Raw genomic sequence first — 23,712 nt, 5'->3', positions numbered from 1 at the left:
TACGAATGCATGAAGCACTCCATCCACGTAATGATGTGTGTTTCTCTTGGCTTGAGCAGGAAGTCTGCGCCAACACATCATTTCGATTCATTCCAGTCATTTGCTTGCAGAGAGCGAATTGTGGGTGAAAACCGGCGCCGCACATGCAGTCGTGTGTGCGTGTCCGTGAATATGTACAGTGTGTGTACTTTGCGAGGTGTGCGGTGTGCCCTCCTGTGTGTCAGTGTGCGTACTCAGTATGTGTGTGCTCAGTGATGTGGTTAGTACTGTGGAGACCTGCAGGAGACGGTCCGTGGAGAGAGCCTGCAGGATAATTGCTGCCACAGTGACAGGTAGGGCTGCCTCTGTCAGAGTTCCCTCAGTGGGGAGGCAGAGGAAGAGTGTGTCTGTTCGTGTGTCTGTGTGTTTGTGCGTGTGTGTGTGTGTGTGTGTCAGCTTCACCATCTCTTCCACCAATGAGCATTTCCCCAGTAGGCTCCCTTCTGACAGTGGCAGACTTCCAGATGTTTTCATCTTGTATCGCACAAATACCGAGGGAACAAAATGCAGCATCTTTTACAGAAAGCAACATTCTTTTAATCATTTTGATTCAAATTTAGCCAAGAACGTAGGTCTGAGTAGTGTATTTCATCCAGAGTATCACACACTAAGTACATTTCGGTTGCTGAATACGATGAAGGACCCCGGATGTGTTAAGACTCTTCAATCGCTGCAGTTTCCCTGAAGGCTGCACTAAATGGTTTCTGTGCATGTCTCTCTGACAGCCAGGCCACCGGCTTGTGTTATTGGAAAAAGGTCATCCGGAGAATCAGCAGCGTGGCTCCACAGCCTGCTGGACCTCTGAAGACCGTGATTGTTTCGGATGTGCTTTGTTCAACCCATTACTCCCGGTAATCCACAGGCCTATCCTTTCTTTCGGAGAGCGATTGTCAGATGCAGTTTCAGTCGCATATGTCACACATCTGCAGATTGTCATCTCTGAAAGCGAGCGCAAGCGATGCCAACGTGTCCCGGTGAGAATGCCGAGTGACATCGGTGGAGTTCCTCCCACATCTGGAGGTGTCTGTCCCCCCCCCCCCCCCGATCTCCTGCAGTCCGTGAAGAATTGGTGTCAGCACCTATCAAACGCAAAATGCCTATTCTACACAGAGTGTCAGAGCAGCCACAATCTATTAATCAACCAGTCGGCAAAGAAACAGATATAATGTGTGTCACTGTGATTGCATGCGTCCACGTGCACTTTCCCTTCTGCCCATGTGCAGCTAAGGCAAAGACTCGTCCAGATATATTATTCAGCCATCTTAGCAAAAGGGCCTCTAATAAGAGTAGGATGCAATTATAAATGTGTCATGCGTGTGTCCTGTTTGAAAGGGGAAGTGGCCCGAGACGTGTTTGATACCGAACGCCGTGGCCGGCTCTGCGGCGGACACAGGGCGCATGCTGATTGAACGACCGCAGCCATTACAGCATCAAACCCAGGGCTTCATCTCCGAATCCCTTTATTCCACAGTGTTGCCTTTTTCACCATCAGCTCTGATGTGTCAACAAGAAAACAGAAAACGCGGCATGACATCTTAACGTTTTGTGTGTGCGTTTTTTTTTTTGCAAGCCGGGGCTGTATTCAGTTAGTGAAGGTTTGTGTTGTGTTGATTTAGGCTGAATAACAGCAGTGGGTTTGTTGGGGAGCACTGTTGGCTTATCCACAGGCGGCGATCGATCAGGGTGAATAAACACAGGGGCAGCCAGGAGCCCCCCCGCTGTGAACAGCAGGGTCCGACCATGTGACAGACATGCTGGTGTGTGATTGGCACCGCTGATTGGACATTTGAGCGTTATGCTGTCATGGGTATCGCCTAGTTCGGTTTAGAAGGGAGGAGAAGAAGGTTGGATTCTGTTCAGTTGAATTATTTAACCCTAGATGTACTTTTCAAGGGATTAAAGTAAACTAAACTAGTATATAAAAATGTGTACAGCATTGAATTATGTCTGATCATATTAGATTTCTAGATAGGCATATTTCAATCCGATTTGACATGATCTGTCAATTCACAGAAAACTGAAATCATTTATCAAAAACCTCATTTTTGATTAATGATTCATCTTTTCTAAAGCTCTCTCATGAGTCAAAATGCCAATGTTTACGAATTTGTACTGCTTTTATGTTTGATTACAAATTTGATAAAGGCTGCAACCAAAAAGTTGTTTTCATCATTGATTAATCTTGTTAGTTTCTTGATTAATAATTTGGTTCAAGGTCTTGTAACATTGTGCTTTGCAAAAATGCAGAGTTGACATATTTAAACATCAAAATGTATTTATTTATATTTTTCATGTTTTATTGTCGCCAAAGAGAATGCATGAATACAAACATATTTTTGTCATAATAATAACAATGCAAATAAATAAACAACTGTTGAAATAGTTGCCTATTGACTAATTGACTGATCGTTTTAGCTTGAAAATGAATAATGTGTGGTGAAGCTGTGAGCTTGGACCTCAGGACATTTTGAAGGCTCATTCATTGGCTGTTTTACACTCAGTTATAAATCAGTGAATTGAGAAATAGATTAAATTGACTGATATTCCAAAAACTAACCCCAAAAGGAAACGCTGGCTGGTTGCAGATGTTTGATACTTTTATTGTATTCTCCTCCAGTTCTCCTCCGGTTCTCCTCCACCTTGTCCCCCGGCTTCATTTCTAGGGTTTTTTTTCTAAGAGGTGCGGGTCCTGTGGTTTGGTGTGTTGATTTATAGAACTCAAGGAGCGGAATAACAATTGATACGAGCAGAATAACAATTGATACGCATGAACGAGAAGAGACAGAGGAGCGGAGTTTTCCCCCCAGAGATTGCCTGAGAGTGTGTGTGGGGAGGGGGGGGGGGGGGTTGAGAGTGTGAATGTGTGTGTGTGTGTGTGTGTGTGTGCGTGGTCAAATATTAAGTTGTTTACAGGATGTTTATCTTCACCATAACAATCGGTGCTCACGTGAAAGTCATTTTTGTAGAAAATCTTCAACGATGCATCTCCCACAGGAAACAGAAAACTAATCCTTATAGGAGCAGCAGCAGTGTCTGTGGACTGATTTACATTTTGATAAGCACCAGTGTGCACAAGTCAGAGGTAAAAGGGCTCCTATCTTTCCCGCCTTGGATTTTGACTGAAAAGTGCCGGTTGCCATGCATCTTATCTGTCAGAGGAGAAGGAGAGGGGGGGGGGGGGGGGGGGGGGGGGGGGGAGATCAGGTGCATCTCCCTTCTTTCTTTTCCTCCCCCTCTCCCTCCGTCCCCCCTTGCCGCCGTCCCCCCCTCCGCTCTGATAGGCTGAGACAGCCATCATATGTGCAGGGGAGAAGTGATGTGCGGAATGGCAGCTTTAATATCGGAGCGATTGCCAGCTGATAAGGCTAACGGCTGTGGAGAGGCGTGAGCATCAGCCCTCCTCCGCAATAAACACTTTCATTTTGTTTGTTTGGAGTGACGGATGGAGGGATGGAAGTGGTGAATAGACGACTTGAGGAGCCCGGAAGGGGGAAGGGGGGGGGGGGGGGGGTTGAGGGAGATAGATGGAATGGATGTGGATGTTATTCAATATTAACAGATCAATCAGGAGGCTGGTGAAATATGTATTTTGTCAACTGTAAACCCCCGTTAGGCCAAAGAGGGAACATTACAATCATGTGACGGCGGCGGCGGCCGCTGTGCCGCGTTTGAAACACAAACTACTTACAGCCTACAGTAGGTGATTCGTCTCCCCACGCTGAATTTAAATTGCCCCTAACAATAACAACCCTGTCGTGTATCAGAAAAAATGAATATATATATTCATGACTTCAAGCTCTGATGACTTCATGATAATCATTTCTGAACCGCCATTAGAATCTGTGATGAGGACGCGACGCCATCGCTTCAGTGTTTGCAGCATATGGTGGAGTAAAGCAACGTTTTAATCAAATTATATTTCGCCACCTGATAATTTGAGTTGAGCGCATCTGCTGCTGAGCAATTTAAAGGTCACTGGCTTCATCTTTTTCCCGTGTTTTCACTCGTTAGCGTCCATGAAAGGGAACAATGTCTAGAGTCCTTCTGACGATAGAAACGTTGAGTCCTTGGTGATTTTTTCCTCATTTCGTCCTCTTCACCTTGTTGAGTTTCTCCAATGCTAAACAGAAATAAATGGATAGTGTTATAAAATACACTCACAAATGTTCTTTGTGCACATGTAAAGTCTGTAAAATGAAAACACTCCTTTAGCAGTAGATGTGGTCTCGCTGAAATAATTCAGCCACGGAGGCAGAAATTTCACGTGGCTGTAATAGATGATCTATATATAGAGCTGCGTTGGATGGGAAACAGACCTACTTTAAAATTCTAATTTAAAGTTTTAATCCTTGAGATTTCCGTCTTGGTCGATTTGGAGTTTCTGGCGGTAATATCAAGTTTAATGATACAGCAAAAAAAAGTCGGAGCGGCGACTTTCTTAGAAAAGCAGAAGAGCAACTTGCAAGGTAACGATGACCTAATTACCCGAACGGAAACTAATTAGCCATTACTATAGAGAGGCAAATAGTCTGAATTTTTATAATTTAATGAGAATCTTAAGTATTATTACTTAAACTGCCTTGTTTTGAAGACGGTAATGATTCCAGAAATCTGTAAACTCCTCACACAGAATCATTGTGGGAATATAAAGATTTTTTTATAAAGATGTTTCAGGTTCTAATTGCTATTTTATTGAATTAGTGATGTTGTTGTCCACCAAAAGACGTTTCTTCACAAAACACTAGTGAACCACATTCAGTTCATTTGTCCCAGATCATCAGGAATGCACATATATGGAATTTCAATAGCGAGCACATGAACATGAAGCACATTCGAGAACATGAAAGAAGCCTTTTTGCTGTACTGTGTTTTCCCCCCCACCTCCTCCTCCTCCTCCTTCTGAACTTCTGATGATTTGGCTCGATGTGACTAGGAAACCGCAAAGATCAAATGAGCGGCCGGGATCAGATCTGGATATTAGAGATCAGACCTGGTGGACTCAGACAATGCCCATTAAAACGGCTGGAGGAGCCTCTCTCTGAAATGAGACCTGACATCTCCTTTCCACAGCCTGTCAGGAGTATTTGGTGGCTAATTTGAGGCTTACAAAAACCTGTGTGCGTGCCAGAAGGAGGGAGAGAGAGTGAGCTCCAGTGGGAGGTTAATATAAGGGGCGACCAAAGAGAGATGCTGCAGGCCGTTATCCATACAGTCGCTGACAGAACAAGCAAATCCACTGGCTGTCTCTCCGCAAAAAACCCAGATCCATCCAGTTGCCGGCTAATGAGCTCGGCAAGTACATTGTATTTACATTTAAAGTGGCTGGTGTGGGAGGGTGGGGGTGCAGGCGTCTGTACCCCTTTCAGTGATTGAAGAAGACCTCGGCTTTGATTCACAAGTAAACACTGACCTTCAGGCTACTTTGGTTTCACTCTAAGTCGGTTAATGTCAGCATGTCAGTCAAACCTAGAGCTGCAGCCGCTGTGATGTGTGTGTGTGTGTGTGTGTGTGTGTCGATTCCAGGCTAATCTCTAGTAGCTTGACTCATGATGTGTTGCAACCCCAGAGGGCGCCTCATTAGGACCAAAAACGTTGCGTGACCTTTTTGCAGCTTTGCATCCAGACCCCCCCCCCCCCCCCACCGCCATCTACGCCCTCACCCAGCTGGGCCCAATTACCTCACTCATTACCCCTCCCCTGAATAGCACCAGAACCGAGCAGGTACCGGAGCTATCTATGGAGCCGACATATATGTCTGCGACTGAAAACATGGGGGGGGGGGCCCAAGATTTCTCTCCTCTCACTAATGACTGTGGATTTTCAGTTTTTTTCCCTCCTCCTCCTCCTCTGCCTACTTCTGATTTAAAGACTACGAGTGTATATTTGACCTTTTCTGTTCTCTCGCCACCGCCCTCATCGCCCTTTTAGCCGCTCTCCATCAGAACACTGTGGTGCCGACACCCAAAATATAACACGCCCCCCCCCCCCCCCCCCATCGCCACCTTGTTGATGAGATGATGGGATGATCAGCGTCTGCGGGATCTGTAATAACCAGAAAGAGAGCGGAGGGGCGACAGAGGAAGAGCAGGGGAGACGGATGATTATCCTAAAAGTAGCGTGCTTAATTAGACGGAATGCTGCATACATTGCGGACTGAGTGGAATCATTGGGATAGATTAAAATACTAATTAAACAGGCCCTCGCTGAATTTTGGAGTGTGAGGTGGTGTTCGGCTCTTCAGGGTCATTTGCATAGCCTTCATCTGGGAAAATAGGATTTAAAGGGCCTACTCTCTTTCTCTCCACAACTCTCACTCTCTTTTCTCTCTCTTCCCCCCTATTACCAATCACATTCACATGCTAACAAACTCAATTAAAATCATGCTCATTTTTTTAACCCCCTTTCTCTCTATAATTTGGCGTTATCTATTAAGGCCTCCTTTTGATTTTTGTTTTTCAATATAACTGTTTCCATCAAAGTGAGGACGGGGCGTCGAGGACAGGAGGGGAGAGGAGTCGGCAGGATGTCTGATCTTGGATGATGGATATTTAACATTGCCTCACTTTGGCGCGATTAGCATGAGAATATATTTTGTGAACAAAGCTCGGAAAATAGCATGCCATACTTGATTAGATCAATAGATGTGAGGATCAAACTCGGGTGGTGTATTAATTACTGCGAGAACAAAGGGGGGAGCCGGAGTTATTGTGCGCCGTGCATGTACGAGCACTTCATCTGCTTTCTTGTAATCTTCAATAGCTCCGGCTCGATGTATGTGGGGGGAAAACAATGGCTTTCTATTGTTGTATCTTCAGTCCGAGTAGATGTGTGGCTCTTGAATGACAGCATCCAACACTTAAATGTTAAATTCAGGGTTTCCAGAGGATGAAGGCTCATGTGCCACCAACTGTTGGATGAATGAAATTAGAGAAAAACATGGATCCACCTCTCAGGATTAAAACTAATACCTTTGGTGATTCCCTGACATCTCATCCTCAGGTCAACATTTCAATTTGTCATAAAGTTTTTTGATTAAATACCAGAAAAACAACATTACTAAAAAGGGCTATCTCTAAATATCACTTTTCTACTCTTTATGACCATTTAAAACTCTTCACGGTTCAGTTTGGCCTTCCACTCATTAACCCTCACTCATAAACTGCCAGCACAGCACGTCAGGGGCAATTTGTGGTTCAGCATCTTGCCCAAGGGCACTTCTGCACGTGGAAATGGATCGAACCGCCGACCTTCTGGTTAGTGGACGACCCGCTCTAACTCCTGAGCCACCGCTGCCATTATTTTCCCCAGTAAACAGGGACACATTCCGTATTAAGGGGATAAACAAGTCGCTCCAACCCGCTGTGGCTTGTATTGCAAGGTGAAAGAAACAATGTGAACAGTCACTGTTTATTCTGAGACCCTGAATACAAACCTGCTTTTGTGTCAAAGCATAAATCCAGTGTGTGATCTCTGCAATTATGGGCTTGACACCACACTGAAGTTAGAATTAAAGCCATTCTGTGTTAAAGTAGAGACTCACACAGCCACTAACATGAGGTCTATAAACTCAGACTGCTGTCAGCTGGTGCACTACACTGTTGATCGTTCTGCGTCTTCTCTGTGTGTGTCTGTGTGTCTGTGTGTGTTTGTGTGTCATTGTCTATGACCGGTTTGACATCTGACTCACGCCGCGAGATCCATCGCATCATTCTCACTTTCACCGGCCGCTCGTTTCTGCCTCGGGAACTGAAAGAATCTGCGACTGTGTCATCCAGCGCTCATACTCATCACCTCCTCTGCTTTTGTCTCCCCGTGCAGTCCGACAGAAGCAGCAGCTGGAGAAGGAGACAGGCCTGAAGATAGTGGAGGCTGGAGTCAGTGATGTAAGTTACACTCACTAAAAATATCTGCTATTCACAGTGGGAGTGGGCGTGCTCGTGGTTGTGTGCGTCCTCTGTGTTCGAGGCTCTCGGGACGGGAATAACTCGGTGATTTCAACTTGTCCTGGCATCCGTATCCTACCTGCAGCCTCAGTTGTGCAGCCAAACACTAATCTGAGGCAGCAATGAATTCCAAACACGTCCTTTTCTCCACGTTGGCTTTGATTACCGTTCCACCGCATTTGTTTCCGTCAGGTCTTCAAGAGCCTTTGTCTCCATGGCAAATAAAACACAACAAGAGCAAAGCCGGGTGCGTTTTAAGGAACTTGAAGTAAGTTTTGATCGTCGCAGCGGTGCAACCATCAGCGGATTATCTTGAGTGCTGTCACTTTGCGGGGAGCCCGGAGGCTCCTGTGACATATTCATTGGAATAAAATTAAGAGGGGGAACATGGAGGACACTCAGGATGATCCAGATGAAAGCAGAGCAAATGTGTATTCATTCAACACTGATAAATATTCATATGTATCAGAGGTGAGGATCTAATCAAGCACCCATTGAGGCGTCATAGCCCTCCATGCTTTCCTGGTAAATGAGTTTCTCTATGGAAATGAGACAGACAGCCTCAGACCCCTCAGCTGCCCTGATCAGGATGCATGCTGGGACCTAAATGGATGTGGCCTGTGCATTGCAGGACAGTTGCTATTGGCAACAAACGTCACACTCTGCAAAGACGAGATCGTCTCCCCTCGCTAGTCCCTTCTCTGGCGTCTCCTTTCTGGTGTCACTGCCTTTCTTCGCCCATCTGCCTCCCTATTATATCTTTTCAAGCAACACATTTTCTCTCATCTTATTCCACACTGTATCTTTATCATGTTCTCCTGAATTATCTCTGATTCGCCGTTTTCTTTTTCCCGTCCCTGTGACTTTTGTCCTGTTCTTTGTCCGTCTCTCCTCGCCTTCTTTTCATTCTTTCTATTCTCACTCAGACTGATTCCTGCGCTTAGCCAGCAGCACTGGTACAGGGCTGTGTTTGTCATATTGGGCCTATTTGTAGATAATTAGCTGCAATAATAGCCTCTCCGCGGGAGCCAGGGTGAGGGAGGGATGGATGGAAAGAGGGAGGGAGAAAAGGAAGAATCTGTCTTGCACCTCATGGGGAGAAAATCTGCGCCAGACTGTGTTTGTGGAAATGCACGTTAAGGAAGCGCGGCATTTACTGCACACACCAAATACCGAGTTGGCAAAGTAACCCTGAAAACTCCCTCCGAGGGTGTTTTATGAGCTGCGGCTCTTATGTGGATGTGTTGGTCTCACCGGTTTGTATCCAAGAAGTGGAGAGTTGAGGCTAAGTTGTGGAAAATAGTAGCTTTTGACGGGAGAGGCTGTGAAGTGGGCTCTTCAAATGCATTAGTTTAAAAGGTGTTAAAACCAAAAGCCTGCTTTCAGTGGATTTGCGGTAAATTGACCACAGTTGTGAGTGAATGCATGAAAGGGGGTTGCAGGATGGGTCTGCTTTAGTCTGCATATCAGAGGCAGAACTAGAGAAATGCTGTGTAAAATTGCTATGTGGATCCATAAGAGGTTGAAGGGAGGAATGAATCAAAACTCTGCTTCCTACCGACAGTGTTCTTTCTATGAGCTGGTCTAAAGCTGTCGTCGTGGTTGGTATTATTAAGTCTTATCACTGACAACTACCCCCCCCCCCCCCCCCCGTCCTTTTTATTTAAGAGGTGACAAATGACAAAACAGCTCAGGAAGATGTTCAGATAGAGCGAACGTCGATTGCAGTAGATGCAGACGAGGATAAGCAAATGTCAAAGTGGGGGGAAGGAGACATCAATCAATAGGCCGAGCAATATCTACTCCATTATAGATCGAGGGGCGAGTCGGCTTCCTAAAGAGGAGAAAAACAAGAGAAAAATTACTACTTTGTTTTTCTCATAATAATGCATGTTCGTGTGGCGGGAGGGGGGGGGGGATAAGTAATGTCTTCTCTGATTATCATTCTTATTAACAGCTGTTTGCCGAGTGGGGGCTGCGCTGCAAATGGAGGTCGCCCCCCCCCCCCCCCCCTCGCAGCGGCTCGTGGCTCCTGCAAATGTGTGAAAAATTGAGAGGAGGAAAAAATAAGTGAAGTGGAGAGAAATTCTCATCTGACACGACCTTTTGCCGCTTTAGCGCTAACTGGCTACCCTGATTCACACTGAACTGAAGCCATATATACACATACATATATTCATGCTATTTTCAGTCACTTAGTACTGTAAGTGTGGGAAATAAACCAAGCAAATCCCACCACACATCGGGTCCTCGACTAAACGCACAAAGCTCTGCAACTGTGTCTCTCTTGCCACAGCTTCACCACCACCACCGCCGCCACCACCACCACCCCCTTTTCTCTCGCGCGCAGGAAGGGGTTAGTGAGTCCCCCCCCCCCCACCTCACCGCCAAGCTGGAGACATCAGCCAGGCACCAGGCAGAAGGGCTGCTTTTGCTGGCAGCCATATACACACAGCATGGCTGGTACCAGTGGGGAGTGCAGAGCAGGAGAAGCAAGGCAATAAAAGGGAGGATGAGAACGATGTGCTTTGAAAGGGTCAGATGTTTTTTTTGTGAAGCGATTGCCACGATTAGTCAGTAAAAGACACACAGAGTGCCCTGCTGTCCAAATAGTGACTTATAATGAATCGTTAAATCGTACTTAAAGCTGGTGAGGGGAGGTTTGAGCTCTAAAATCATTTTCTGAGTTGAAACATCCCTGTGCCAATATTTCCCAGATTAAGGTCTTAATGGCTTGTTCTGCCACTAACGTGTCATTTCAGCAGGAACGTGCAGAAGCTTTCTCCTTCAATGAAAATTAAATAATAAGTATAAAGTATAAAGCAGTTCTGAGATGAGTTGCGGTGGCACAGACTCATATCCCTCCATATAACATACAGGTAACATGCATATCTGTGAAGGGAAATATGTATTTTCCCAGTTTTCCCATTCTCTTCAAGCAAATAATTAAGCTGGAAGGATGCAGCTCTGCATCAGGCCTCTGGGTTCCCTGTGAGACGGCCCCCGTGTGATTAAGTTGGTAGTTAAATCGCGATCCGGTGACATTTTGACAGCAGTCTCATGTTCGAGATAACTCTGGCAAACTGCTTATGTGAAGAGGCACTCATTAAGCAAAGAATTCCCTGAGCCGCGTGTCAACTGATTATTCAACCACTACATGTAAGTCATGTATGGCAGGCCGGGAGTCTCCGCACTGTGCATGTGTGAGTTGTTTTTATGGAAATATCTGTGTGGTTGTGTGGTTCTGTTGGGCTTATGTGTGCATTTTCCTTTCTTCTTTACTGATGTGATCCAAAATCACTGGTTTTCCATTCGGCTCCTGCTACGTAAAGGAAGCAACAACTTAAGATCATAATCCAGGCACGGCTCAATCGAGAGGAATTGTGGGAGAATGCGAGCGTCATGTGATCATCGAAAGCTTGCATCACATTTCTAATCAAAGGACTCGGTGCGGAGGCACAGATGCAAAACTCATCTCAGAGAAAGGTCAAACGTAATGATGACCTCTCACAGTGGATTTGAAGGCTTTCTTTCCAATATCCTGTACCATCATTAATGCAAGGGCACATCTATTTCTCTGGAAACATAGTATATCAGGTTTGGAGTATTATTGCATGAAAATAGATTTAAATTCCATTTGCTGGTGGCATGTAGGAAATGTTCTCTGATGCAAATAATTGCATCTTTAAAGCCTGAGTTTTGTCTCACAAACTTCCTAAAACTCAAAAAACTAATTTTGCAATGATACAAAACAGAGAAAACTAGAAAATATATCATGTGACCTAAGAAATAAACCTCAGAATTCAAAATTACTAAAAAGATGTAGCCTGTATTCTCATTTCGATGTCAAGCTCAAATGCAAAGGGAGCTCGAGCTACAGCATCACATTATAATACACTCAGTGGGATCCAGTCCTTTCTGGTTCAGTCACTGGGGGTGATGGTGGAACCCTTCTTTCACATGAATATGTATTTCCATATTTTTGATATGATACGGGCCGTTACCAGGCAGTATCAGTGCTCTCCTTTAATCAACCAGAGTCTGAAGACCGTCGCACACGCCACATAACAACAACTACCATGTGCAGCCATCAGCGAATGCAATTGCTTCCAGCAAATGGAACAAATAATTTCAGAGGGGACTTCAAAGTAAGGCTATACTGACCATTTCCCCGCCAGAGAGAGGAGACACACACTCGAGCTGAAATAAATAAATAACTGTGATAAGAGCTGTACAAATTGATCTTGTACCGGCATGTGTATATGCTCTCCTCGTGTTGGTTCTTTTAAGCTCGGGAATCACAAGATGAGGAAAATACATTTTTATGTTAATTTCAGGATCTCTTCTTCTTCTTCTACCCACTGTAGCGTCGCTCCTCAGAGGAAACGACGAGGTTGATGTTTCGCCCGGCCCTGTGTTGTGTTGTGTTGTGTTGTGTTGTGTTGTGTTGTGTTGTGCAGTGCAGTGCGTACATGAGCCCGTGCAGCAGCCAGTCAATTCCACATTGGCCCCTCAATTGCCGTCTCCACGTCGACAACATTTCTAATCTGCTTCACACACTGTAATAAATCCAAACAATAAAAGAATTGCCGCCTATAAAAATTTCACCAGTGCGAGGACGGCTGGTCCGGCTGCTCTAAAAGTGGCTAAAATGCCATTACTGTGGCAGATCTGGATGTGAAATGTCATATTGGAGCAGCCCCACTGTGCCTGCAGCCGTGAGTAACACTGCCTCTTTGGAGACTCCAGCTGCCTCCCACAGATGAAAGACCATCCGGCAGCTCCGTTCCTCAGCAACCTTTTACCATCACCTGACCTTTGGACCGCAGAAACGCCTTTGATACCGCGCCATGCAGTGTGGTATTTGCTTCTCTCCCTGTATCGTGACGCGCACGCTCTCTCCCGGGTGAGAGTGGACTTGTCTGTTTTTAATGAGTGTCAGAATGTAAAGTGTTTACTCTCCTACCTTTTCGCTTCTTTATGTTCCCCGCCGCCCTTGTCGAGGAGGAGTTGCGGGGTTACGGTGCGTGGTTGACACCGGTAGCTTTTTATTCAATTCTTTAACCTTTTGTATGAGGCATTAAACAAGAGTTATTATTCAATGTGCTTCCTCTCATCCTGGAAAACAAAAACCTCGAGGCCGAAGTGGCCTTGCAGATGCTATGGAGGTTTACTCAACTTACACAGTTACACAAATATCAAAGCAGGATATTATTTTTCTCTTCAATTGCTTCTCCCGTTTCCCCACAATAACTCAAGTAGATTCTTCGTTCCTATCCTTCCATCTAACCCTAACTGTAGAGGTTCTTCTAAAAAATTAAAATAGTGAAGACGATAGTAAAAGATAAGTGCAGCAAGGTGGATTCCACTGTTCCCTCACAATGAGAAGGTCCTTGGTTTGAAACCACGTGCCAGCAGAGGGTTAGGTAAACAGGTGGGTAAGGTATGAATCTAAGCATGAATGGTTTGTTTTGTCTTTATAAAACCTCACGATAGACTGGCGTGCTGCTCAAAGCCTCTCCTCCAGTGTCAGACGACTTCAGCCCCACTCTGCAACTTTCAAGGATGTTGAAACTGGAGAAGTTTTGAATCCACTGTCCTCTGCAGCAGATTTATTCCTTTGTGTCTCTTAAACGTCAGAAGAAATTTGTCAGTTCAACTTTGTCTGCATGTGGACCAGAAAACAAACAGATGTTTCCTGTTGATGGTTATATTTTCGAGGTACAGAAGTATTGTTTCTGTTAGCAGAGTAGTTTCTGGGTTGCAGTTATCCACAGTGTGAATAAACAAAGTAGTTCCGGTGACATTGTTGTGGGTGCAGGTCGACCAGCTCGCTGTATTTTAAAAGGAAATAGGAACTGCCTGGAAACCCTGCTGCTTCCCCTCCATCTTCACCACAGTAAATTCCCTATAGCGATCAATGAATTCAGCTCCCCCTGCTGCCACACAGCTCAGGATTTCTGTGCTACTGTTAAATGCTTTTAGTGCCTTGACTGTCACTGGAGCTGTGTGCATTCTCAAATGAAGACCGCATCTATAAAATAAAAACTTTAAAAACTATTTTCAGTATTTATCGTCTTCCAAACCCTGCCGCCATTTCTTACAGTTGCTATATCCATCAAGTTTTCTCTCTCGGTGACTAATTTTCCAAATTTACTGGTCCAAATAATTTTTAACTTCAGACTAAGTTATCTCTAGCGAAACCTTTCATTTCCGATAACTTCAAGTTTAGTCTCAAAGTCAAAGGGCTGCTCAAGAGTCAAAATCAATGAGGAACGCATGTAGACAAAAATAATCAATTCAAAGTTAATCAGTCCTAGTTCTAAACAGTGTACTACGTGCATTATAAGGACAAATATATTGAAATATTTTTTCATTCTGACTGAATCCTGCTTCTGATTTATTGTCCTTAGTTGTAGACGCCATCATGTGCTTCTTGTATTTTGACTTCTAACTAAGTGTGGAAGTCATACTGTGCAGCTGCCACAGTTGAATAAAGGTCTGTTATCTTTGCATAACGTAACTCAGATCAACATAGATCAATGAACATCGTCCACCATGTGCACATCCGGCGAGTTCCTTGCACACGATGCCACACTGGTTTGAACTGCAGCTCTGCCTGTTTGTGATCATTTGTCTGACGGCCGTCTGGCAGCTGCAGGAGCGGGGTTGAGGTTCTGGATGCCCGGGGGAGGCCGAGGCTAGGAGGGGGGGGGGACCTGCGGTGTCCACAGCTGGATAGCATGGCAGAGGTTTTAAATGTCAGCGTTGAAGGGGGATGCGGCTGCCATTTGGCCTGACAAGCTGCATGCCAAGAGACTGGCAGCGGGATGCAGGGGCAGCATGCTCCCGGTCCCGGCCTCGGAGCTCTCACCTTCTGCCATTTATCATGCGGCTTCTTGCCTAGCGCATCTGGCACCTTAGCATTAGCAGGAGAAGCTTGTAGCTGCGGGCTCACCAGTGGCCTATGGTGATGCTTTTTTAACATCGCAATAACAATTTGGCCACTTTTATTTGCTTTGACACTTTGGGTTTTTCGTGTTCCTTATGGTTCAGTTGTCAGAAAAGCAGCAGAAGTATATCAAAGACGTGGGGGAGTTCTTAAAAGTTCAGATGAGACGAGTGTTGAGCAGATAAATATATAAATTAAATCTTAAATTGTGAAAAAATCGAAGCATCAAACAATTATCTGTTTAAGATGTGCAATAAAAGATGCAGTTTTCTGGAATATAATCAAATGTTTTATGTTGATGAATAAAATCGTCATAAATGTCTTTTTAACGCCACATTCCTAGTTTGTGGCTGAATGAAGCAGTAGATTCATTATTGCTCAGTGGGCACCGACCACAGAAACCACTTTACTCTCAGTAAATTAAATGCAATCAGCTGCCATATCATCTTTTATTGACTTTAATTGACTGTAATTGTGAATCCTGCTGTAACTGCTAGTTACTTTCTGCATGGCAAGGTCAACTAAATTGCCTGATGAGCTGTTATGGTCTTTTACACGATGACCTTGACTCGAGAGGGGGCAGGAATATCTTCCGCCCGTGGTGATAAAGCGTAGGAATGAAAACTAGACCGTTCGGCGGCAAAGTGGCTTTTTATCTGCCGCTCGGGTTCGAGGCTTTGAAACGCTTTTCTCTAATGACCTGCCAATATTTACACCTGACATTTAAGTGACAAACATTCTGTATATTACGCCTGTGAAAGCAACATACGACAAGACTTCAGCCTATTGTTCAAAATGGGTGTAGAAGTATTGAAATAGTATGTTTAATACATATAAATATCATTTTACTACTGTCAACCATTTGTCTTGAAACTGTAAACTTTCTCTTTACTGAAGAAGCTCTGTTAATAAAAAACGTTTAATACCCATGTTTATAGATAAAGGGCGTCCAGAACATGAATTTGAATCAAAACTATTGAGGAAACTTGCAGAACTTTAGACTATGATATTTTCCTCTACTCTGATCTTCACCTGCTATTTAATTTGGTCTAATAACCTTTACTCTGACAGCATCAATAACTAAAACTAATTAGGCCCTTTAGACACGAGCTGGAGATATTTATTTAATGTGTTTGCAGTAATATAAGCAGTTTTTCAACCTAATATATGATGCAATCACTGCAAACGCAGAATTTGAAAAAGCGGTGGCGAAGGTCAGTCACTGGTTTTGTGCTGTTTACTGGGGAATTGTCCCATTGCGTTGTTTCTTTACATATCACAGTCACGTCCGTGTGCACGTGGCTGCCGACGTGTTCCCGTTGGCAGACATGCTCGTCCTGTTAGTAGCGAATGCACGGATGCATCTCATATCCGGCGCGGTGCAGCTTGATACCTGCAGTGAAAATAGGATTATCTGCTCATAACCAGGAGCTGCTGCAAGTGCATCAAGCTGGAATCCTACGCACAGACATTCATGACGAATAGAGCACAATTACATCCATGCAGCTTAGGAGCATTTTCAATAACAGTGCTGCTTATCACCTGGATTTGTCTTCCACAGTTTCCGTCCACTCCAAACACATTTTTGTATTTTATCCAGAACGTGAACGATGTTTGTTTCAGAGGAGAATAATTCATAAAATGTTCCATTATTCAGAGTCTGATCAACAAGGAGCACTAATAGAAGGAATTACACTTCATCATTGGACACAACAAAAGGCAAAAAGGATCTCGGCGAGTCAGGTCCATGAACACACGCAATCAAATGTCAGTCACTGTTCATTACATTTATCACTTTGAAGAAGGAGGAAAAGAAAAGACATCATCCCAGCGTCTCAAAGAGCCATACGGTGTAATTATGTTTGTGGGTGAAAATAGGCTAGATTGATTATATGCATTTACAATAATGAGCTGTCAAAGTATTATTACCTTACAGAGCCGTCACAATCTTTGACATAAATCAGAATTAATTCTGCCTTCGGAATTTCTGATCCGCCACGTACTGTGTGCTGTTGTCAGGGGGGGGGGGGGGGGGGGGGGGTGAAGCGACAGGAGATGTGAGTGGCAAACCGGCGGCCGATCCCCGGATACAGCTGTGGACGGCCGCTCTCATTAGGGATTCACAGAGGTTCCTGTTGATGAGCGGCGCGGCGCGGTTTGGCTCGGGGGCAGACTCCTCTTACCAAACTGCTGGAGCCGGGAGAAGGACAGACAGGGAGACAGGCATGGCGGCTGTGGCGCTGGGCGGGCGAGAGTGTCAGCTCTGTTCATGCAGAGGATTGTTCTGCCGTGCGAGGCCCCCCCGACTCCCCCCCCACCCCCCGGCTGATTGGTGTGGCTTCATTAGCAGGGGCTGCGGCTCCTCCAATTAGCAGTAATTAAAGAGAGGAATCAGAAGGCTCGCCTCCAGTCCGGACGCAGCCGGGGCCTGTCAGGTCCAGATCGCCACGGAACAGATCGAGAGTCGCTGGCCGCCTGCCACTCCACCATCACCATCCCCTCCGTCCCCACAGTGGGAGTGTGGAGGAGAGGTATGGGGTGTCGGCGTCCGTGCCAAGTCACCCCCTCGGTAACCCCCAGGGTCACACAGACACACGACACCCCCCCCCCCCCCCTCCACGGGCGCACGCTGGACCAGCGTTGTCATGGCGATAGCAGGGGGGAAAATGTCCAATGAAGACACTGATGAGAATTCATGAGGCTGTGTGCGTTTACAGGGATGCGACCCCTTAGCCTATCACGCGCTGCCTCCTGTGGTTCTACATCTATATCCTCACTTACACAAGCTGGAGCTGATCATCGGGGCGTATGCTCCGGCAGGCGGTCCACCGGCCCCCGAGGTACAGTGGGAGACACATGGTGCCCCGTTGTCCAATCAGGTGAATCCAAATCGATCGGAGATAAGATTGTTTTCATTTTTACTAAACTGGAAGAATCAGTCTCTAAGTCTTGAGAGTAATTCTAATTGGGGCCATTTAAATCCAAATTGAAATCCTGTGTGGTTCAAGTTAAATTGAATTATGTTTTTTTTTCACGCGTGTTCTTCATGTTGGGAAACTTGTTTCTGGTTTAGTTTTTTGTTTCAAGTGCCATTACAACTGGTTGCTGTTCCATTGAACAGACAGGGTTTTCACCAGCAGGATAACAGCCCTTGAGAAGACACCCAATTTGATTGATTTGAAGTTGGCTGCTGACTTTAGTGAGAACACAAGTGGAACGGCCATCTGGGGCGTGAGTGTATTTATATGTCAGGATGTAGTCACAGATGAATCTGGGCAGAAACACTGGGCAGATGTGTATCTTTTCATATTGCATAGGGGACCATGTATTTGAAATGAGTTTCAACCAATGCAGGGATCAATCATAAATCATTGATCTGAACCTACAGGGTCATACTTCTGAAACTCGGTCCAGAGACATGTCCATCTACACACTGACCCTTATCTGTTTGCCACCGGCAAATATGAATCAGAATCAGGAATGTCAACAACCACACATCACAAAGCATGCAATAAATGTTGAAGTAGGCGAGAAAGACGAAAATCAATTCAGACGTGCTGGTCTTTTCATAAAGGCACGAAGGGTAATGCATAGCGAATGGGATTTAAAAATTGCATGTGGTCGTTTTTCCTGTGTTTTTTCTCACTTCAGAAAGGATCATTTTATTTAGGAATCAGCAGCGTGGAAGCAGAAGATAAATTGAAAAGCTTCTACAAGCCTCCAGACTGAGTCACTTTAAGTACCCTGCTACTTTCACTACACTCTCTATAATAATTGCTAATTGCAAAAACTTGCTAACACAGTAGCTGTTACAGGAAGAAGCTTCCATCCACCATGTGGAAGAACAGCCCCCCCCCCCTGTAGTAAAGCTCATCGCCTGATCACTGATCTCACTTTGTAGTCTTCTCATAGCAATACTAGCAACTCTGGTTGGTTTATCTATATTTGATCCTTGTCTAAAACCACATGAATACTATAAATATATATACAAATACATATCCATAGTACTTTATTGCACTTTCTTATCTTAGATCCATCTTGTCTTGAGAGGATTGTATAAATAGTGTCCATCTGTGGTTTATTATCTCATCTTTCTGCCTGAGTCCAAGAGTTTGAGTCCAAAATAAACACTTCTGGAGTCTCAGGGGTAAACAGTGTTGCAGCTGAATCCATTACAAGTGTAGATCATGTTGACCAATTCTTCTTTACACCAAGTTTTTAGACTAAATGTCCTCTGAAGCTGCATTTACACATGTTTGGGTGAACTATCCCTTTAACTCTCCTAAAATCCCATCACCTCTGCCTCATTCTGGGGTTGTGTTGGATTATAACTGTCCACATGCAGTGGAACCACACTGTGGCTGCAGCTGTAGAGGAAACACAGTGACTCCGAGGCTTCTCAGGTGAGGACCCAGGTGTGGGGGGGGACACATCCTATTGAACCCGTGAAGTCACTCTGTGCTCTCCTCTGAACGCCACTCTTTGTTCCTGTACCGTCAGTTTCAGTATCAGACTCTCCCAGCCCACCAGGTCTCCTGTGACCGGGGTTTCAATTATGAATGCTACCTTTTGACTACCTCTGTTATTCCGCGGCAGCCCACATATCCCTGCCTGCCACCACTCATGTGTGACTTGATGTATTGTCTCACTGTTTTCCCCTCTTCCAAAATTAATTGCAGTTTTATCTCTCCCCAAGATAAAAATAAAAAAGCCTGCTGAGAACATAATAGTCTAAAAGTAGTGTGGATTCTATTCTGACAAAACAATTACAACCTCGGTGTTTTCCTCTCTGTTTGGGGCCAGATTTTTAGTGGCAGCTCTTTTATCTGTGAACACAATAGAGTGAAGTATTACCTTCAATTACCTTTTGTGATTGGCTTGTGTTCGTGACCTCACTCGGGACCCGGCCACTTTTATTCTGCACCTATTCTCCACTCCTCGTCTCTATCACGCTATCCCTCATCAAAGAACTGAAAAGGCTACAACTTGAAAGTTAATTCCTGTCATTGCGAATTTATGTAAATTTGTGTTGATTTTTTGTTTAATTTTCAGGCGTGTAAATTAAATTTGCCTGACATTTTTGCAATCATGAACCTTACCCCTGTCAGGCGTTTTGTTAATGTCAACACAGCTGCAGGTAGAGAGGATCATTACCGTCATGTCAAACCATTTGGGATTTAAAGGCCTTTACACTCTCGGGGGGGGGGGGGGGGGGTGTAATGTACAAACAACGTGAAAATGGAAATATTTGAGAACGTTTTTGCACATGACGTCAAAAGTGCAAAGACGGCAGCGCCTGAATCCGGGATGGATCGAGTGTGGAGGAGCTGTCTCCGAGTGATGCTCCGTGTTTTCTAAGTGTTTGCACAGGTGGTTGTCTGCTCTGTCACACGGTGCAGTCGTTAGGGTGAATTAACTACTCATCATTGAAGGTCCAGTGTGTAAGATCTAGGTGATGGGGATCTACTATTTACATCTATTTACTACGGAGGCCGCCATGTGTTTTTCTACAGTAGCCCAGACTGGACAGCACCTTTTGAGTTTTTTTATCACAACCGAAGGCTACCACTGGTTCTCCTTCATGCCTTGGAGGTGAGGTGAGCTGCATTCAGCTGCATGTTGGAACCTCATGTTACATCAACACTTAACTAGCACCTCCTCTGTCGGTGTAGTTCCCCCATTGGAAGCAGGACCTGGATGCTCTCAGAGTTTAGTGAAACATTAACATTCTTTTATTGAATTTGTCTTCACACTCCGGCAGCCACAACCACAACATCGCACAAAGGCCTTTTGTCTTGTTGTGTCTAAAGCTGAAAGTGTGTCAGCCAAACTTCTACAGAGGACTGATTTTGTCTTCTTATTGTGCTCATACAGACTAGTAAGCTGTACCCTGCAATAAAAGAACAATGCTGTGTATCACTGGATCGTCTGCACGGATCACCAGTGGGTGTGCATACTGTTGAGTTTGTCGTCTCAGAAGCCAGACATGAGAAGCTGCTTTTGTCCAACTCTGTCTGATATCAAGGAGCCATTGTTTTAAAAAATAATTATATAGAATATTGAAATCAGTGACAGTTTATATTATCGGCTGATGTGCTTCTGCAGGCGTTGACACGGTGAGGGTAGTGCGGTGCAGGGAACAATCGTGCTTCCATCCATTATCTATACCACTTATCCTTTAAGGGTCGGGGGGGGGGGGGGGGGGTTTTGGGGGGTAGTTGGAGTCAATCCCAGCTGACATTGGGCTGAAGGTGGAGAACATCCTGGACCAGGTGCTTATCACAGGAGACATAACAACCATTCACACTCACTTTCAAACCTATGACCACAGTCTCAAATTAACCTAATCCCAGTGTGCAGCTCTTTGGCTGAAGGAAACCTGGGATTTGAACCGGGAGTGTCTTTGCTGTGAGGTGACGGCACTAACCTCTGTACCGCCGTGCCATAATTATCATAACGCTAAGTAAAAGCTCAGCACACACTGTTAATACAAAGCAGTTAAAATGAGCACTAAAGTTGTGTTACTTGGTTGTCCTCCTCGCAGATTACAGCACTTTCCATCACTCTGCAGATATGGTGTGATTTCCTACTCCGGGCTAGGACGCCGAGGCGGCTGCTGCTTTTTGTAGTGCTCATTGTTGCACGTGTGTGTGGGTTTTTCCCTCTCCGCTTTAAATATAGTCGAGATGACAGGCGTAGCATTTACCTTGATGTTCGCTGCGTTTGAACGGCTTGGCACGGCCGGTGCCTGGGATTCACATGCGAGAGGAGGCCTTATTTGAACGAGCGATTCTGCAAGGAAAAGATTCCAGAATCACACGGCTGACACACACAGGCTTTGACTGGCTTGTTGAGACAGAGCAATTCAAATGTTTCAAGTCAAACCCAGAAACGGGACCTTTTTTTTTTTTTTTGTGCATCTTTTGAACGTCATCCATCGGGAAATATGGTGTCTCTCTCTTCCTCTCTTCCATCACCTCCCCCCCTCACACAATGCATTTAAGACTTTCACCTCCCTGTCAAGTTTCTGCACCTTAAGTGATATTAAAGAAAGGGGAGTTTAGACAGTGTCACCTTTTATATGTTATCCCAGTTTTGGTGCTATTTTGTGACTGGCAGGCAGAAATCAAACCCTCGACGTACTAACGAACAACTCGACAAGATGACACCATCGCAACTCGCACGCCTCCAAACCGAACTTTGGATTCAATCATCACAGCTTATGGCTGCGCGAGAGCTCGGCTTCACTGGCAACTGTTAAAAGATGCGAATGGAAATAGAACACTTGAAAAGAAAATGCATACCCCCCCCCCCCCCCCCCCCCCCCCCCCCAGATGAGGCTTCTCCTACCACACACATCTTGTAATATCACTGGAGCAATAATAATAACAGCTGGTGGATCTGATTAAAAAGAAAAATATAGAAATATTAAAAAAATGAACGCCCTAATGTGTTTTGTTTTGCATACGTTTCTCCCTGCGCTACAGTTTGAAGCTAATCCTCTGACACCTTCCCCAGTGGAGCCGCGGCAACACAGTCCTCGCTCGGATATTATTATGAATAATTTATCGCACCCCGTTTCAAGGAGCCGAGCAGGAATCCCAACTCTTTTTTTGGGTGTAATGCTGTAAAGCTGTGAGCTCAGAAACTGCAGGTACATGTTGCAGCTGTTGGTTTTTCTTGTAAACGGCATTAGCCTCTCACTGATATCATTATGGTGTGATTGGTTTGTGGACCAGTGGCTCAGTGGGCCTCAGATAAGCCTCCCAGTACTCTCCACGCTGCTTTCCCTCCCTCTATTTGCTCAAACATATTACACGCTCTGGCTTCTATGTGCAGGTGAAGGTGTCCAGCTGCAGGTATAACCCGCTCGGATGTGGTGCTGATGTCTACTTTTAAAAGAGCCACCCACTGGACCCTGTGCACGTATATTCAGATTTTGCACTCGCAGGGACAGACGTGTAAATAGACTCAAAAATCAAAATCGTGCAGCCCTGCAGGTGCAAGCAAACATCTAATCTCGATAGCGTCTCTCCATCCCCCCTTTTTTTCCTCGACTCACATGCACGATGTCTTTGCTCAGCCATCTCAGGTGCTGCACTTGATCCTGACATTTGTTTAACATTCCTCATCTCTCCCCCCCCCCCTCCCCTTTCTCCCAGCGACACGGGGAAGTACCGCATACCTCCTTCTCTCGCTGTTTAAACAGGCGCGCAGCTTCTCCATTTTTTTTTTCTTTTTTTTATTATTAGAAATGTGTCATGGAGGCAAACACCGGAGCGGAACAGGAGAGAGGACAGATAAGCCCGGCAGGCCTCGCACCGACTGTTCGAACATGTGTTAGCCCGGGGAAGTGCTTACTGATAGGAACAGTGTGACAGCATCTCTGAAACATCGCCGGTGACCACAAGAGTGACTTCAGTGCTCTTGAGTTTGACTGCTTGTGTAAGACCTTTTTTTTTTTTTTTATTCCGGGGTGAGTGAGAAGGAATCGATGCACGTCAAACCTCCCTGGTGTGATGTCCATTAGCACCGGCCCTCGCTGGAGGATGTGACACGAGTTGTGAAGTCGTACTGTGTCGTGCGTGGTAGTGACCGCAACGTGTGAAAATGTGTCCATTTACCCAGAGTTCAAGTGCAGGAAAACATCGGATGCCCAAGTCAGACTTTCCTTCAGAGAGCAGGTACCTTCTCTCCCCCCGCCTTCTTGGGATGAGGCCTGACAGGTGGTCGACCCACGGATTGTCCTGTAAATGTGGCAACGCAGGGAGAGGAGCA

General features: G+C 45.3%; 1 protein-coding gene across 1 annotated transcript in view; it reads left to right on the top strand.

Annotated features, from left to right (window-relative positions):
• ptprn2 (protein tyrosine phosphatase receptor type N2) overlaps positions 1-23,712 on the top strand; it is a 107,968-nt gene that overhangs the window by 57,688 nt on the left and 26,568 nt on the right. The window contains exon 11 of the mRNA XM_062380003.1: positions 7,858-7,922. Coding sequence (XP_062235987.1) covers positions 7,858-7,922 — 65 coding nt within the window. The remainder of the gene's footprint in view (positions 1-7,857; positions 7,923-23,712) is intronic.

This window comes from Platichthys flesus, chromosome 21 (genome assembly GCF_949316205.1).
Source record: "Platichthys flesus chromosome 21, fPlaFle2.1, whole genome shotgun sequence".
Classification (NCBI taxonomy): domain Eukaryota; kingdom Metazoa; phylum Chordata; class Actinopteri; order Pleuronectiformes; family Pleuronectidae; genus Platichthys; species Platichthys flesus.
This window is presented reverse-complemented; position numbering and strand designations above follow the sequence as displayed.